Raw genomic sequence first — 17,164 nt, forward strand, 5'->3', positions numbered from 1 at the left:
ATACAATATATATAAATAAAGGAGGTGGATATTTATTAAATAAATATCCATGCATATTTGGTATCATATCGAGGGGAAAGAAAATGGAGCACTTATAAAGCAAAATATTCACAGCTAGATGCTGATAAATATTTCTTATAAATTAGATTCTCTCAAAATGAGGCCTTGGTATTTAAAATGTTTATTATTAAATTTTTAAAATGAAGTAGTGGATATATTACCTTTATTTGATTCTCACTGATTTCCAATTGTATCACACACACTGATAATTTTTCAGTAAGTTCCTCTCTCTTTGCAAGTTTCTTATCTTCTGAAATTTTTTGTAATTTGTGCACAGAGTGTTTAGCTGTACAGAGTTCGGCTTCCACCTCCTTAAGTTTCCTGGAAGTGCTGCGCTCGTTATCCTCAGATTTCTTAATTAGTCTCCTCAACATCTTCACCTCACTGTGGTGCTTTGCTATAAGCTGGTGCCAGCCATTTTTTTCATTTTCAAATTCTCTTAATGCTTTAATCTGCCGCTGCTGAATTAGTTTTAGAATCTTGTACTCCAAGTTCGCTGTTTCCATCTTACACTGCATCTCATAAAGCTCATTTTTCAGTTCTTTATTTTTGTGGTTCAAAGCTGACAATAAACGATGGGGTACATCGTTTATCATATTAATCCGATCAAGATTCAGAGAGTGAAGGTTTAAAAGAGTAGTGCGACAAACATTGGACTTCTTCCGTGCTAGTGTCCTATTTCCTGTATAAACAGATAAACAATATGTTAATTCCAATGCAACTATAATCTCCAAATTATCCCCCCCTCACTAAGCCACATAGAGGTTTCCACCATGGCCTGCAGCGTTAAATACTTAGCTGCTGTACCAACACTCATAGAATTTCTATTAGGTTGGAGCAGCTTCAAAGCATTTAGCGTTCCAGGCCGCGGTAGAAACCTCTACCGCAGATTAGTAAAAGAGGGCCTATATTATGTCTTTTATAAAACTAGTTCATATTTGAATGGCAAAACAGAGCATGGATCTGCAAATGCCCTAGACATTTTATAGCAAAAGATGTTTTACATAAAATAGCACTACAAAAGAGAAAAAGTCACTATTACTAAGGTTCACTATTACAGGGATAATGGGTCATTCACAGGTGATGGCCCTAGACCTCAGGAATATAACTGTCAGTATAGAGGCGTACCTTAGAGTTGTTATCAGGATGGAAAAAACTAAGTGATGTAGAACAGCAGAAAGCAAAACTGAAAGAAGATACTGTAAAAGCAACAATCACTAAGGGCTAGATTTACTTAAAAGTGATACAGTCCTTTCTTGTAGTTATTTACAGTAATATGATTCCTGGTAATATGGTATTTTCTGTGTCTCGTTGGCCACAAATTTGGACTTGGAGATTAAGGTGCACATCATCAGCATCTATGAGACAAACATGGTTTTTTTATTGCATAGGATTTTTTGGACCCCAGTTCAATTCCAAAAAATAGATAATTCTATATCTAATAGATGCTGGCATTTTCATATTAATATAGGGACTTTGGATCATCTGTTATATTTTTGTCTATTAATACTTGGTTTTTGGAAGTCAATTTGGGGACATTACTACATGTTAAGTCTACTTTAGATAAGTATAAAAGTCACCTTTTTCTGATCTTGACAGGAATAGTTGTTCAACTAATTACTCATAATTGGAAAAACTATGATAGGATCAATTTCACTTTTTGGTGGGTAAATGTGTGTACCACATATAAGTATGAAAGGATGATGACAAAACATTTGGGGACTAGTAAATCTTTTAATGATGTATGGAGTCCATTGACTAATTTTATGGCATTATAATAAGGGTCATGTTTCTTTCATTATTATTAGATTTCCTTACACATCCAGAGAGGGTGGGTGGGTGGGGGGAGGGAAATGTATTTTGAATAGTTAAATTATTTATTTATAATTTGTAATCACATCATATATATTATTATATTAAGAATGAAGATGAGGATGGGAGAAAATGTTCACAAACCATGAAATCACACATAACAAAATGCTGAGTCTATGGGAAAATAGAGTGGCACCGGCTCTATAGCTCAAATATCCAGCAAGTGCTGAACAGTAGCCTGGACTCTGTGTGCCTTGTCTGGTCTCCCGGCAGGAGAAGTCATATATCAATCTGACAGGTTGGGCAAATTCCAGTTTGCAGCCTGACCAAATAATTTCCAAGACCCATTTGTCTGCTGTAATGTGCATCCAAGAAGGCAAAAACTCCAAGAGCCGAACCCCCTATCCACAAAGGGGCACTCGGCTCCCTGGCGTCATTGTGTCTTTTGGGCAGGACGGGAGGCAGCAAGCTGGGAATGCCTGTAGCCCACTTACTGTCCCAGGGAACCCTGTGAAAACCTCTTTGACGAGGGAGAAGTATATTGCCTTGAGTCATGAAAATTCATGTAAAGGCAACTTAAGCAGCTCCTTAGGAGGTTTATCGAAATGCAAGGCATCAAGAACTTCAGCTCTGGGTTCAATGTCAGCCTCTAACTTGTCAGGGAGAGGCTTTCCCAACTGTCTAATATATTTAGTAAAGGAAGGTCCTTCAGGTGGAGACCTTCTTCTTGGAGGAGGAGACAGTTCTGAAGGAATTCCATAGGAATCAGGAGCTGATGAAGTTGGCTCACATTCAGAATCAGAGTGACCACAAGAAAAATCAGAATCATAAGCCTCAGGTGACTGATGGGATCGTTGAGAAGAACTTTCTCAATGTTGGTACTGATCCGATGAGGATGATGAAGAGGAACAATGCAAAGATCTCCTATATCTGGAATAAAAAAAAAAATGGCAACAGGCAAGAAAAAAAGATGTTGACAGGAAGACAATGATTGCACTGGACAGAATCCAGAAAAAAAGAACTTCTTCATTCCGCGCCAAAAGAAGAACAGAGGTACCACGACTTGGTGTCGGGTGAGAAAGCACTAGCGCATGCATGGTACAGGCAGTCGTGACGTTTTTTTTAAAAACTTAAAGTGGCAATACACTTTTACCACTGTCTGTACCAGGCTCCGTAGATGAAGTCACCAACATATGAGAATATGCTGCCTGGTTGTCCTAGGATAAATGGGGGCACCTTAGCATTCTGTAGTTGCCCACCTATATAATGTCCAACGTAGTAATATTCCTAGTACTCTCAATCTTCGACCACTGCAATGCAACCTTATTGGGATTACCGAAGTACATGATCAGATCCAAACAGACAAAATGCTGTAGCAAAGTTCTTGCTAGGAAAATCAAAACAGACAAGTGCTACCCCGCTACTGAAACAGCTACACTGGCTCCCGATAGCAGGGTGAAATTCATGATCTTACTGCTGACACATAAAACCATCCACCTCTTGGAACCGCAATATCTTGCAGCCAGACTACATAGCCATACTCCGTCACATGCCCTACACTATGTTCCGCCATGCGCCCTACACTCGAGCCAAGAGTCTCTGTTACAAATACCCTCCTTCAGAAAAATCAATGTTCTCTGTAATGGTTCCAACGTGGTAGAATGCCCTACCAAAGGAACTAAAGCTAGAAAATGATATCGGAAAATTCAAGTAATGGATACTGCAACTGAAACTATGAGACGACAGAGGGAGAAAGCTAAATAGAGGAAAATAGCAGTCTCCCACCCTCTTATTAGGATCTTGATAGGAGAAGAGGTCATGACACAAATGCACCTATATAGCAGATCTTCCAGAAATATTTAAGATATGAGGAACATAGTAACGGTTCTAAAATAAATTAGGACGAGAATAATTTGAATTATTTAGGAGCAGTATAAATAGAGTGAATATGGATACATTCATAGAGTAATTAGGTTGCATGTACGGTAATTATAGTTTACTTAGTTGCAATGGTTAATCTATTTAGGAGGGTGTAAATATAGCATACTTAGAATAATAATAATAATCACAATAACAGCTTATATACCGCAGAACCGTGAAGTTCTATGCGGTTTACAAAGATTAAAAGATGGTACAGAGATTAAAAGATGATACAGGTTGAAAGAACTTGACAGAGGAGAGAGATCGAGTTAATAGTTCAAGGTAACCGATATTGAAGAGATTGAGTTGTACGGGTCAGTTGCTTAGATACATCAGGGACAGATATGTTTTTAGGCGTGTCCTAAATTCCCCATAAGTGGAAGGCATGAGCAATTGTTCTAGATCTTTACCCCATAGTGCTGCTTGGTTGGATAGGAGGTATTGGTGGTGTCTTTTGAGCTTACATCCTCTAACTGTGGGGGGAAACGAAAATCAGGTGTATGCTTCTCTTGTGTCTGTTGGAAGAGAAGGAATAAAGGTCAGTTATGTTGGGCCATATAGTGCTTTAAAGCAGAACAAGCTAGGCCATATAGTGCTTTAAAGCAGAACAAGCGAATTTAAACTTTATGCGTGTCTCGATCGGTAGCCAATGTAATTGTCGGTAGTAAGGTGTCACTTGGTCAAACTTCCTCAATCCGAAAATCTGTTTGACTGCTGCATTCTGTATTAGTTGTAATCGTCACATATTCTTTTGGAAGATAGCTAAATAGGCGATGTTGTAGTAATCAAATTGACTCAGTACAAGGGATTGTACCAGAATTCTGAATGCTGACATGTCAAAATATGCTCTAATGGATTGAAGTTTCCATAAGGTGAAGAAACCCTTACTGATCAAGGAGTCAACTTGGTCTTCCATGGTTAGGCATTGATCTAGTATTACACCCAATACCTTCATAGTTGTTTGAATAGGATAACTAATTTTATTGATGCATAGTGGAGTTTTGTTGTCAAACGGATGTGGTGAGGCTACAAAAAATTTTGTTTTTTTCTGAATTAAGTTTCAGTTTGAATTCAGACATCCATTGCTCCATCAAGTTTAGTGCTTCTGATGCTTTGGGAGTAACTTCCGAGAGCGAGTTAGCAAATGGGATGATGATCGTAAAGTCATCTGCATAACTGAATATTTTTATCCCCAACTGGGACAGTTGCGCACCTAGTGAGGACATATAGATCTTGAAAAGCAGTGGGGATAGTGATGAGCCTTGCAGTACACCAGATGGATTGCTCCAAGAGTCGGAGAGATCATAATTGAAACGTACTTGATAAGTACGGGACCTAAGGAAGCCTCAAAACCAGTTCAATAACTCTTCCCCAATGCCCATAGAATCCAGGCATTGTAGCATTTTCCCATGGTCCCCCAGATCAAAGGCAGAGCTCATGTCAAACTGCATGATCAGGGCATTAAGGCCCTTGCTGAACAAGAGACGTAGGTTATCTAAAATAGCCGCAATTACTGTTTCATTGCTGAGCAGAAGTCTGAAAACGGATTGAGTTTCGTGTAGGAGAGAGAACTGGTTAAGATATTCCATCAGTTGGGTATGTACTAATCCCTCCATGATTTTTACAACAAGTGGGATGGATGCTATTGGTCTGTAGTTGGTTACCAGTTCTGGTGATGTTTTGTTATTTTTTGGAATTGGGGTTATTATTATGTGACTGTTATCCGTAAGGAACTTTCCATTTTTTAGGTTGTGGGTTAAGTAGCGCAGCAAAGATAGTCTAAAGTCTAGTGGAGGCACTTTCATAATTTCCGGGGGACATGAGTCCAGTGTGCAGTAAGATTTAGAGTATTTGTTATAGAGTTTGATATAATTGTTCCATTCTGGATCGTGAAAGGAATTCCAGATCATGTCCGCTGGTATTTTATTTCCTTGTGTGTTAGTTGTTTGGTAATCATTGGAGTCATTTGTTGAGCAGTTGTTTCTTAGATTTTTGATTTTTGAATCGAAGTGGTGTGCTAAATCATTTGATGAAAGGAAGATTAGTATTGTGTACGAGTTCAGAGTGGCGTGTAGTGTCAAATAAATTTGTAACTAAGTTAAACAGCTCTTTTGTATTTATTCCTTTTGAGTTGGTGTTAGATAAGTTGATTTTGGAATAGTAAAAAGCTTTGCGTTTGTTTTTTATCAGTTATTACGGTCTGACGAATTACCTGTTTTTTTCCAAATTCTTTCTAGTCGTCTTACTAGTTGTTTCGTTTTTAGGAGTTCGGTGTCAAACCATTTGTTATGTTTGTTTGCATCGCTTTTACTAATTCGTTTAGGGGCGATTTTATCTAAAATGGATGTGCTAGTTTTCGTCCAGTGATCACCAAAAATCCTCCCCCTTTTATTCCCCAAAATTGATTCTTTCTCCTGTCCCCACTTGTAGTTCGTATTGTGACCAGTATTCTTGTGGATTAATGAAGCCTCTTGTGTGATATCCTCTTTTTGTCTTTGGATGTGTTTCAGATTTTAAGTGGGTCCAGCTTAACTTGAAGTAATAGGAAAAATGGTCAGACCAGATATCTTGACACCAGGTGCCATCAAGCAGATAGATGGCGGGGGTCTAAAATATCCTTTGTGGACATAGCTACTACTACTAAGTGAATGGTTAACTGTAATCCTGTGTAATCCTATTGGAGTGTGTAAATATAGTGCACTTATTTAAAGAGATTAATAGTAACCTTGTGAAAACATAGTACACATACATGACAGTGTAAAAATGCAAATGCAACCATGTTACCCTAGCCAAGCAGTTAGGAGACTGAAACAATCACAGTAGAATACATCCAAATCTGTGTTTTAGAATCCATTAAAGATGTCTATGTAAACCGCTCTGAATTGACTCCCCAGTCATTAGTAGCGGTATAGAAGCTTCCAATAAAGGATAAAGATATGTACTCCACCTATGCTCTGCCCCCTTACAAAGACATACCATCTGGGGGCCAATTTGTAAAATATCACTTAAGAGCCTAAGGTGATAATTCTTAAAAGAGAAAAATGTCAAAAAAATAGCATAAAGTAGCATTTGGACATTTTATTTGCTAAAACATCTAAATTGCCATTTCAAAACATATTTTTTGAAGGTTTCTATGCTTTTTGTCTGCAGTGCATCTAAATCTCAAGAATGCATGTTTTAGGTGGGATTAGGGTAGACATGATTTTTATGTTTTTCTGCAATAAAAGAAAATTGCAGAAAACATTATGAGAGACAGGATTACCGTATATACTTGAATATAAACCAAGATTATGGGGCCAAAAAAATGGCCCAAAAATGGTGGTCTCGATCAGGGCAGGATTAATTCTTCGAGGGCTCCTAGGCACACAAGTATACTGGGGGCCCCTGGCCTTGCCCTGCTCCCATTTATCTGTTTTCTTATTTACTTCTTTATTTCCACTTGTATTTCTTTCTTTTTTTTTCATTCAAAACAAACAAAGATTAGCATACCAGTGCACAGTTTTTCTTCTATGCCACCCCCAAACATCTCTGAACAAATTCCCTTTCCTTCCCTTCCTACCTACTTACCCAGGACTTTAACTCTGAACCCTTTCCATACATATATAAAAGTATTCAAATATATTGTAAAGCAGTAATACTATCCAAAATATAAGTCTATATTAATAATCAAGTTTACAACGCCTCTCAACTGCCTCACTCTATGTCGACCAACTATATAACCCATATATATGTATAAACAACCAAATCAGTAACTCCTCTAGTATGTTCCACTCCATGTAAGTTAACTTGTAACGAAACAACAAGCCAAGCAGTCCACCAAAGAATCCAACATGAGACAAAAGAAGATCGGCAGATAATAAGGAGATTCAAATCAGGTTTATTCAAGATGCTCCCAAGAACCATGCCTAATGCATTTCGCCAAACAAGGCTAGTCAATGCTAACAGAAAACCATGTGTTTCATACACACGGAACACAGTTACACCCTCACCCAATATAGAATAAGTAATAACAAACTAAAAATAGAAATATGTAGATAAAGGTTAAGTTGAACCGCCTAGAAGCCAAACTGCATACAGTGAAACACCACAGAAACAATGACACATAACCCCCTAATACTCTGCAAAATATAAATATAGCAGATGTAAATTTGAAGAAACTGACACATTTTGATCACAATTGAAAATAAAATCATTTTTCCTACCTTTGAGTCTCTGGTTGCACTTCCTTCTTACTGTGCATCCTTTCTTTCTTCCTCCTGCATGCTTCTTTTCCTCCAGACCTCATCCAACCAACATCTCTCTTTTTGTCCCTCCATGAGTCCAACCTTTTCTTCCTCTTTCCCTGCCTGCTCCCTGCCACCCAACTCCAACTTTAAATTTTTTTCTTCCTCTCTCCCTGCCCCCTTCCCTTTCTTTTTCTCTCTCCCTTCCCCTCCCTTTTTTCTCTCCCTGCCCCCTCTTTCTTTCTTTCACTCTCTCTCTCTCTGCCTCTTTCTTTCTTTCTCTCTCTCTGCTCCGTTCCCCACGGCCACCACTGCTGCTGCTGATTTCGCCAAGCCACCGCCATGATTTCTCCCTGCTTCTCCAATGCAATGGGCTCACAAGCCTTCCCACACGACGTCAATTCTGACGTCGGGGGGGAAGGTTTGTGGGCCACCACGTCAGGGAAGCAGGGAGGATGCAATCAACCATAGCAGAACCACAACAGAAGGCAAGGGCCCAGGGCAGCTGCTCTCCTTTCTCCCCCCAAACGCTAGCCCTGTCTGCTAATACAGCCGAGAAGGGGTAAAGATGAGGAGTTCCGGCCAGCAGGGGCGGGAAAGCTGAAGAGTATGGGGGAGGAGGCAAGGCAAGAGATCGTTTCTCCCCCAAAGCCAAAATTATTCTTTTCAGAGGGGCCCCGACACGGCAGCTGTTCTCACAAGCTGCTGGTGCTGCCTCAAAGTTTTCCCTCTGCCGCAACTTCCCGTTTCAGACAGGGCAGATCGCAGCAGAGGGAAAGATTTGAGGCAGCCGCCGGCAGCTTGTGAGAACAGCTGCCATGTTGGGGCCCCTCTGAAAAGGACAACTTAGAAATTTAACAAAGAAAGTTCGGACTTCAGGGCCCTCTGGATCTGTTGGATCCTGGGCAGCTGCCTTATTTGCTCCCCCCTAACACCGGCCCTGGGGCCCTCCTAACAATTCCGGGCTCTATGCACATACCTCCTGGGCCTACCCTTTAATCAGGCCCTTGTCTCGATTTATATCTGGGTCAGGGCTGGCCCGCCTCCCCTCCCGAACCTATTGTAGGCCTCTGCCAGGCCAGCTTTGAAACCTGGTGGTGCAGCGGTGGGCGTGGACAGAAGGGATCCCTTCCATCTCCTGTACCAGCTGACTCTACTAACTTTTACCTCCCTCCCCCTCCCCGGTGTACCTTTTAAATCCCTGGTGGTCCAGCAGTGGGCTGGGACAGAAGGAATCCCTCCCGCCCCTTTCCCAGCTAATTCTAATAAGTTTTACTTCCCTCCTGCCTCCCCTGCATACCTTTAGAACCCCTGGTGGTTCAGCAATGAACTGCGGCAGGAGTGACCTTCCTTCGCTCCTGTCCATGCAGAGCCACTAGCTGATTGGTTGCTGCAAGTTCTTGTGGGATCGCGAGAACTCGTGGCAGCCAGTCAGCTAGTGGCTCTGCACGGGCAGGAGTAAAGGAAGGTTGCTCCTGCCGCGGTTCACCACTGGACCACCAGGGATTCTAAAGGTATGAGGTGGAGGCAGGAGGAAGGTAAAACTTCTTAGAATCAGCTGTAACAGGAAGTGGGAGGGATACATGCTGTCCTTGCCTACTGCAACTTATGGCAGGTCTGGTAGAGGCCTGCAAGGCATTGGGAGGGAGGGGGGACAGGGTGCAGAACCTAGCAGGGCAGGGGGCTGGGTGCAGAGACTTGCAGGAGTGAGTGAGGAGGCTGGATACAGTGCCTGGCAGAGCAGGGAGGGAAGGGGAACGGTGCAGAGACTGGCAGGACAGGGCAAGGCACTGCACTTGAATATTAACCCCCCTGGTTTATATTCAAATCAATCTTTTTTCCTCCTTTTTTGGGGGAAAAAGGTTCTCGGTTTATATTCAGGTCAGTTTATATTCGAGAATATAAGGTAACTGGTTTAACTGGAAATAATTAAAATTAATGTGGTCTTAATACTTCAAAAGAAAGAAAACTTTATAAGGGAAAAGTTAATTAAGCTTGCGACATATCTGTCTAGCAACAGCTCTGCTAATCTGTACAGAGTCAGGCCTAGCAAACTGAGAGTGTGTACAAGCCTAGTAGTAGTATGAAGCATCAGATAAGCTTGGGTGCACAGCCTGGTGTGGACCTGATCTGTTTATGTGCTGAGATATGCACATAGAAAAAGTTATTTTTTCTATTGAGACACAGCACCCTACTATCCTACAGAAACATCTACTAAGGTGAAAGCAGAAAATTTGAACCCCCCTCCCCTCTCCCAGTTGAAGTATTATTACTTATCAAGGCATAACAGATGGGAATGTCAGAAAATTAGCTAAGAGGAAAAAAGGAACTAAGACCAAACCAGTTTGAAGGTTACAGGTTTTATTCACTTAATATACCACTAATTTACTATACAGCAAACAATGACATTTAAAACCTTAGAAAGGAACTACATAAAAAAATTGATAGAAGTCCATCCCAGTCACCCCAAGTTCCTCCAAAGATAACCAGTTTTTAAAATTTCCTTAAAAACTTTAAGATCAGTCATGAGAAACTTAAGGCAAGTTCAGAAATTTTTCGAGAAAACATAATTCCAGCTCATAGTACAGGCCCTAATACTAGGTCTACTAGACTACTGTAATATTCTCTATCTCCCCTGCCCTGCAACAATAAAAAAACAACTACAAACAATCCAAAACACAGCACCGAGACTTGTTTACTCATTGAAGAAACATGACCACATTACAGAAGCATATCTCAGATCGCATTGGCTTCCAATTCCAGCAAGAATACAATTAAAATTCTACTGTCTACTATTTAAAACTTTATACGGAGACAGCCCAAACTACCTGAACAACTGCCTCATCTACAACACCTCAACCAGACATAGGAAAACTCATACCTCATTCACCCCCCCTCCAATCAAGGAAGTTAAACGGAAAAAACTATATGAGGGCCTCCTAGCCACTCAAGCAGCCAAACTAGACAACCAAATCTCCAATCTACTGACGGCATCCCCAGACTACAAAACATTTAGAAAAGAAATAAAGACCATACTCTTTAAGAAATCCCTGTAAAAGACATAAAACCACAAGTTCAAACTCGCCTCTCACTAAAGCCCCTAACCCAAAACAACTAGCATACTTCTTCTTACTTTCCTTGAAAATGACCAGATATCTTTTTGTAATACATCTTTGATAATTCTTTTGTAATCCGCCTTGAACCGCAAGGTAATGGCGGAATAGAAATCCCTAATGTAATGTAATAAAACTAAATCAATAGTAATCATCTCCCTCATTGAATAGCAGCAAAAACTCCATGCGTTCAAATACTATATGCTCAATAAATTATAAATATTTCACCAACGTTACTCACAATCAGTTCAGTTCCATAAGCCTGTTTAAACATATAGGCTTTTAAACCCTTTTTAAAATGTGGTAAAGAAGTTTCATCTCTCAAAATTGTTGGTAAGGAATTCCACATAACAGGTGCCACATAAAAGAATGCACCGTTTTGGGTACATTCTAATTTGGCATCTTTTACCTCAGGGACTACAAGAAGGTTAGCCTGGCTCAAATGAAGCACTCGTGTAGGGATATACATTTTAAATACAAGAAAAAGTATTTTAAATCTCATACGAAAATGAATTGGCAATCAATGATTAGATATCAACAAAGGGGGTCACATAGTCATATTTTCTTTACCCAGTAAGCATTCAAATCATTGCATTTTGAAATAATTGAAGTTTGGTTACATTTTGTTTGTTTATTCCTATCAACACTGAGGGCTCCTTTTACTAAGCTGCGATAGCGTTTTTAACGCGCGCAGAATTTTAGCGCGTGCTAAACCCATGCTACTCAGCTAGAACTAATGCCAGCTCAATGTTGGCGTTAACGTCTAGCGCACACAGCAATTCTATGTGCTAAAACCACTATCGCAGCTTAGTAAAAGGAGCCCTGAGTTTACATAATCGACCATCAACTATTACTAGCCTAACTCAGTGAAAAAGGCATTATAGGAACCGTCTTGAACTGGTCCAAAGACTTCCTACAAAACAGACAATATCTTGTCTACAAAGATGAAGCATTTTTAAATAACTGGCAAGCGTTCCTAGGTTTACCGCAAGGATCACTGTTATCTCCGATTCTCTATAACCTTTTCATGAGCTCACTAGGCCATATCAAATTCAACAACAATGAATACATATTCTCATACACAGTGACATTCTTCTACTCATCCCAATTAATCAAGACTCCAATGATATAACACTGATAATATCAAATGGAATCGACATCCAACAAACCGAAACTAAATGCGGTCAAAACCAAAGTTCTATGGTTTCATAACGCTATACACATGGTTCCTCTAACCTCAGGAGCCACACTGAATATCAGCAAGATGTCCAAGGTCCTTGGAGTTATACGTAACTTCACCCTAACGTACGAATCCTAAGTATCCAACTTAAGGAAGAAACTCTTGTTTTTTTCTCCTTGATTGCCTACCACAAAGTGATCATTGTGTTGGTGTAACTCTCCCTAGTTATGGTTGTCTTGTGAGGCATGAACTCCAGAAGCAAAAGTCCTTCATCATCTCAGAAGACAGTTGCCATGACTTTGCCTGCAGATTTTTCTATATTGAACTTTTTTGGGGTGGGGAATGACTTGTGCTTCCACTGCATTGACTCCATTTTGGGCTTAGGATCTCTGTGATAGACCCAAGTCTCTTCTCCATTCACCAAACGATGAAAAAATTTCACTTGATCTTCACGGAGCATCTTCAAGTTCTCCTGTCAGCACTGGAGCCTCATGCTTTTACTCTATAGCATCAGCCTCCGCCTTTTAACTCCCTGATTTATATGCAGCTTTGAAACATCTAATACTTCTTCTGAAGTGATTCCCTTCCTAATGTTTTTACCACTCCTCATTTGCCATCCTTTTTTATTAATTTTAATTTTGATGTATTTTAAATAACCTTTCCCCCCCCCCCTACTTTCCTTCCGTTTCATGTATGTTAATCTGAACTTGTCCAGTATTTTTAATATTTGATAAATTACTGTTTTTATTTGCTTATTTTAATTGCTTTTTATAATTTTTTATAATGTACACTGTCTAGACATGTATTTTTATAGACGGTATATCAAAAATAAAGAAACTTGAAACATTATTGGAACCCATCTTGCACTAACCTTGGACATGCCCAACTTTTCATGAATTATTTTCCAAACTCCTGCTGAGATGCCCATTTCTTCGGCTATTCGGGAAACCTTAATTTGTCTGTCTGATAAAATTATATCCTTGACTTTCTTGAACATTTCTGTGGAAGTTGCTTCCACAGGCCGTTCAGTGTGAGAGTCATCTTCAATAGACTCTCTACCCCACTTAAACTGCTTGCTCTAGGGACTTGGGGCAGTGGTCTGCCATGCTGGCCATGAGTTCATGAAAACCTTTTCCAAAAAACATGTGTCTTTTAAAAGGACACCTGCTTAAGGTCGCTTTGGAAGCTGAGTCACTGGCCCACTGCCTAATCCAGAGCATCCTGTGAGCAGAGACCGCATATGCTAAGACTTTGCATAAGACTCTAATAAGATCATAGAATGCATCTGCCACATAATCCACCCCTTCCAGCTGGGGGCAGGTGTCCTCCTCCGCTGAGGGAACTCATTGCAGTCTCATGTGGCAGGCCTGTGCAACAAATTAGGCTGCTGCTTCTGCCTTGATGCCCAAAGACAGGACTTCAAACTGCTTCTTTAATACATTACATTACATTACATTAGTGATTTCTATTCCGCCTGTGCCTTGCGGTTCTAGGCGGATTACAATATAGAAAATATCTGGGACATTCCAGTAGAGTTACATTTCAGGATAAGAGTAAGTTACAGGAACAGTAATGAGTTATGATACTACAATTTCACAGAAGATAATACTTATTACAGAAGATATTACATATAATAGAAGATAATGCATTTTACAGAGGTAATACATGTCAACTCGATCAGTTAAATCGGGTGTAGTGTAGAAGAAATTACAGTACATTCTAGATCACAGATAAAAAGATGATATAGGTGGGTATTTCCGAAGTCGTTGATTGGGAGCTCATTGGGTGGTGGTTAGAGTGATGGGAGATATTTTTTGAACAGTAATGTTTTTATTTCTTTGCGGAACTCTTTTATGTCTGTTGTTTTGGTCAGTAATTTTGAGATGTCAGAGTCTATTTTAGCTGCCTGTGTCCCCAGGAGGTTGTCGTAAAGTTTCTTTCGACGAGTACCGTTGAGTGGAGGGTAGGTGAAGAGGTTCTGTGTACCTTGTCCACCCTGTGATACTGTTAATCTTTCAGCATCAGTCCTCCTTTGCTAGGGAGGGCTGTGCACTTAGTGATTTGAGCTGCTGCAGAATCTACTTTTGGCTGATCAAACAGTTGCTGAAACTCGGGGGCCATGGAATAAAGCCTGGCCATAGCTTTTGCCACCTTTAAAGAGCCTTCCGAGGTCTCCCACTGTTCTGTAACCAAAGCAGTGATATTTAGATGCGCTGGAAAAAAGGAGTTCTGAGTAGTGGAGTAGCTCATAACTGTACACTGAGAATTGGCTTCAGCTTAAGTTTTAATTCTTTGACCATATCTGTAATAAAATGGTGGACTGAGACTGACTTAAACAGCCAGTGTACAGAAGGGTCATCACTCTGATCAGGAGCCAAAGAGGTATCCTACTTGGGGACCCAAAAACTGAATTGGAGTCATCTAGGACTGAGCCAGAACCCTGCAATAAAAGAGGCATGGTATCTGTCTTCCAATTGGGCCAGTCTGGGTCCGAGATATCATTGGTACCAGAAACTAGATCACTAAATTCTGGAGAAGACTCTCACCCTAGAAATATTGAGACATGCCCTCCGACTGTGGAGTGCAGCTCAGATCCATTAAAAACACTCTCCACATGAGCTGATCAAATTCTGGGGAATTGTCCAGGAGCAAAGACCAATCCCTGATGGACCCCTGGCAAGACTCTCGGGGGACCCCCGGAATCCACACTTTGGCACTTCGCGCCCTCATCAGGTTCGGGTACCAGGTGGGATTTTTTTCCCATTACCAGACCTAGGATGATTCTCCAGTCTTGGAAGAAACAGAAAGGGCTATGCTTGATGCTCCTGCCCCTTCCTAGCACACACCACAACATACAGTAGAGGGACACTCCTCCGTTGGCAATCCGGTACAACTAACACATTAATTCATGTCGGCACAGATGGAGGAGGGGTTTTTAGGCAGAAAAAAGATTTAGAAAAAAAGATTTTTTAAAACCCAAGATGGCCACCGCCAAACCAATCAAGAAAAGAATGGCCTGTGGACTTTAGTCATAGTCACTAGTGTGAAATTATTTTATAATTTTTATTATTTGTTTCCTGTTTTTGGATTGTTATATTTCCTTTCAAGTGTTGTTTATTCAACTTGTAAAAGCATAAATAAATAATAAATAAAAAACTCAAGAAGAGGGGTTTTAGAGGTGGGAGACCTGAGCTCTACCCTCAAAACAATTTTTTCAGGAACCCCCCTCCCCTCCATTTCCTATAGGAAATAATAGGGTTGTATTCACAGTTCTGTGCAGTGCCTGCCTGTCAGACAGACTCCAAATGAGACTTTCACCCACTTGGAAACTTGGCAAAAGAGTTCCAGGAGCCTCTTAACTTTCACAATATTTGGTCAGCACAGAGAACACATCAAAATCTCATAAACAACTTGTCTTATTTGTACATGAATGGGATATACAATCTGCGAGGTTTCAACCTGTGCATAGTGCTGGCAAAACATCAAAAAAGGCAGTGCGGCAAGGTTGGATTCCCAACATTAACTGCAGGAATAGATGGTAGGTGTGAATGGAAGATGCTGGCAGCTGGTTAGAGATAGGAGGAATGACCATGGCTGATTCTCTGGAGGGAGAGGAGCGGACTGAAGATGAGGAAAAGGGAGAGGTAAGGATCAAAGGCTAGGATGGGGCAGGGAGATAAGGAGAGGTCTGAATCTGAATTTATATACAGTATTTAAAACTCTGCATTTTAAGGTATTATTTGTTGATAAGAGTACAAATATCAGGGCTCAGACATATGTCTAGTGTCCCCATGTTAACCTTGACCTTCCCCTTAAAGAAAACCAGTTCTGGCTACACCATTGGGATAAAACTGAAAGGGGAAATACAGGACTAGTTTAAGGAATACTCAGGACTAGTTTAAGGAACTACTTTTACATAAAGGGCAGTTAGATGCATTGAACAGCCTCTTGGCAGAGCTGGTGGCAAAACAAAAATAATCTCTGAAGAAAGCATGGGACAAGCACAGAAATCTCCAATTATGAAAGGATTGTAAAGTTGAGATGTTGGCATGCATGGGCAGACTGGATAGGATATGTGGTTTTTATCTGATGGCATTTATCTGTTTCTAATACAAGTTTCAAAGATAATTCCTTAAAAATAATTTTTGCAGAACAGTGTATGTATATCCAATTCTGTGTACTTTCAGTATATCCAATTCTGTGTACTTTCAGAAATAAGTTTACTTTAAACATGAAGATATCAGGAACTAACATATCTAAGACAAATTTAGTTAACTACATATAAAAATGACTCTTACCTTTAGCTTTAAAGGAATACACATTTTTCTTCTTCTGGATTTTCTTCTTGGTAATCACTGTTTCTCCTATGAAAGTGGTAGCTGTAGATAATTCTGAAATATCCTGATTGTTATATTCATCTGAAGGGGCAGTAGACGAACATTTGCTTCCAGACTGACTACTGCGATTTTTATCGTCTTGGATGTCAGTGCTACAGTCATTAATGCTTCTGATGCTGCTGCCATTCTGAGAAGAATCTTCACTTTCTCGCTTTCCTACACTATTTGATAAATTATTGTCTTCTTGCACTTCCATAAAGATCACACTTCTGCCCAAGTTTATGTTCGTTGTATTAGTCACAGATATAATTATTAGAATCCTGCAACCTACAATAAGTTAGACCATAATTATCCAGAACTCCCACTTCATAAAACAATTCATATTTTTGTTAATATCTTATCTCTTCCTCCCCAGCTTCATTCTGTACAAGTGTACAAGGAGTATATAATCCATTACTGTACTAGGACATTCTTCACATGGACGATTCATAGGGAAAGGAGATCAAGGTAGGGGTGTAC

The 17,164-nt window shown here is 40.2% G+C and overlaps 1 protein-coding gene across 1 annotated transcript in view; it reads right to left on the minus strand.

Moving 5' to 3' along the window:
- LCA5L (lebercilin LCA5 like) overlaps positions 1-16,938 on the minus strand; it is a 153,610-nt gene extending 136,672 nt beyond the window's left edge. The window contains exons 1-2 of the mRNA XM_033941841.1: positions 16,607-16,938; positions 222-742 (exon numbers count right to left, since the gene is read on the minus strand). Coding sequence (XP_033797732.1) covers positions 222-742; positions 16,607-16,901 — 816 coding nt within the window. The 5' untranslated portion in view covers positions 16,902-16,938. The remainder of the gene's footprint in view (positions 1-221; positions 743-16,606) is intronic.
- Positions 16,939-17,164: the final 226 nt, after the last annotated feature.

Source organism: Geotrypetes seraphini, chromosome 4, assembly GCF_902459505.1.
Source record: "Geotrypetes seraphini chromosome 4, aGeoSer1.1, whole genome shotgun sequence".
NCBI classification, from domain to species: domain Eukaryota; kingdom Metazoa; phylum Chordata; class Amphibia; order Gymnophiona; family Dermophiidae; genus Geotrypetes; species Geotrypetes seraphini.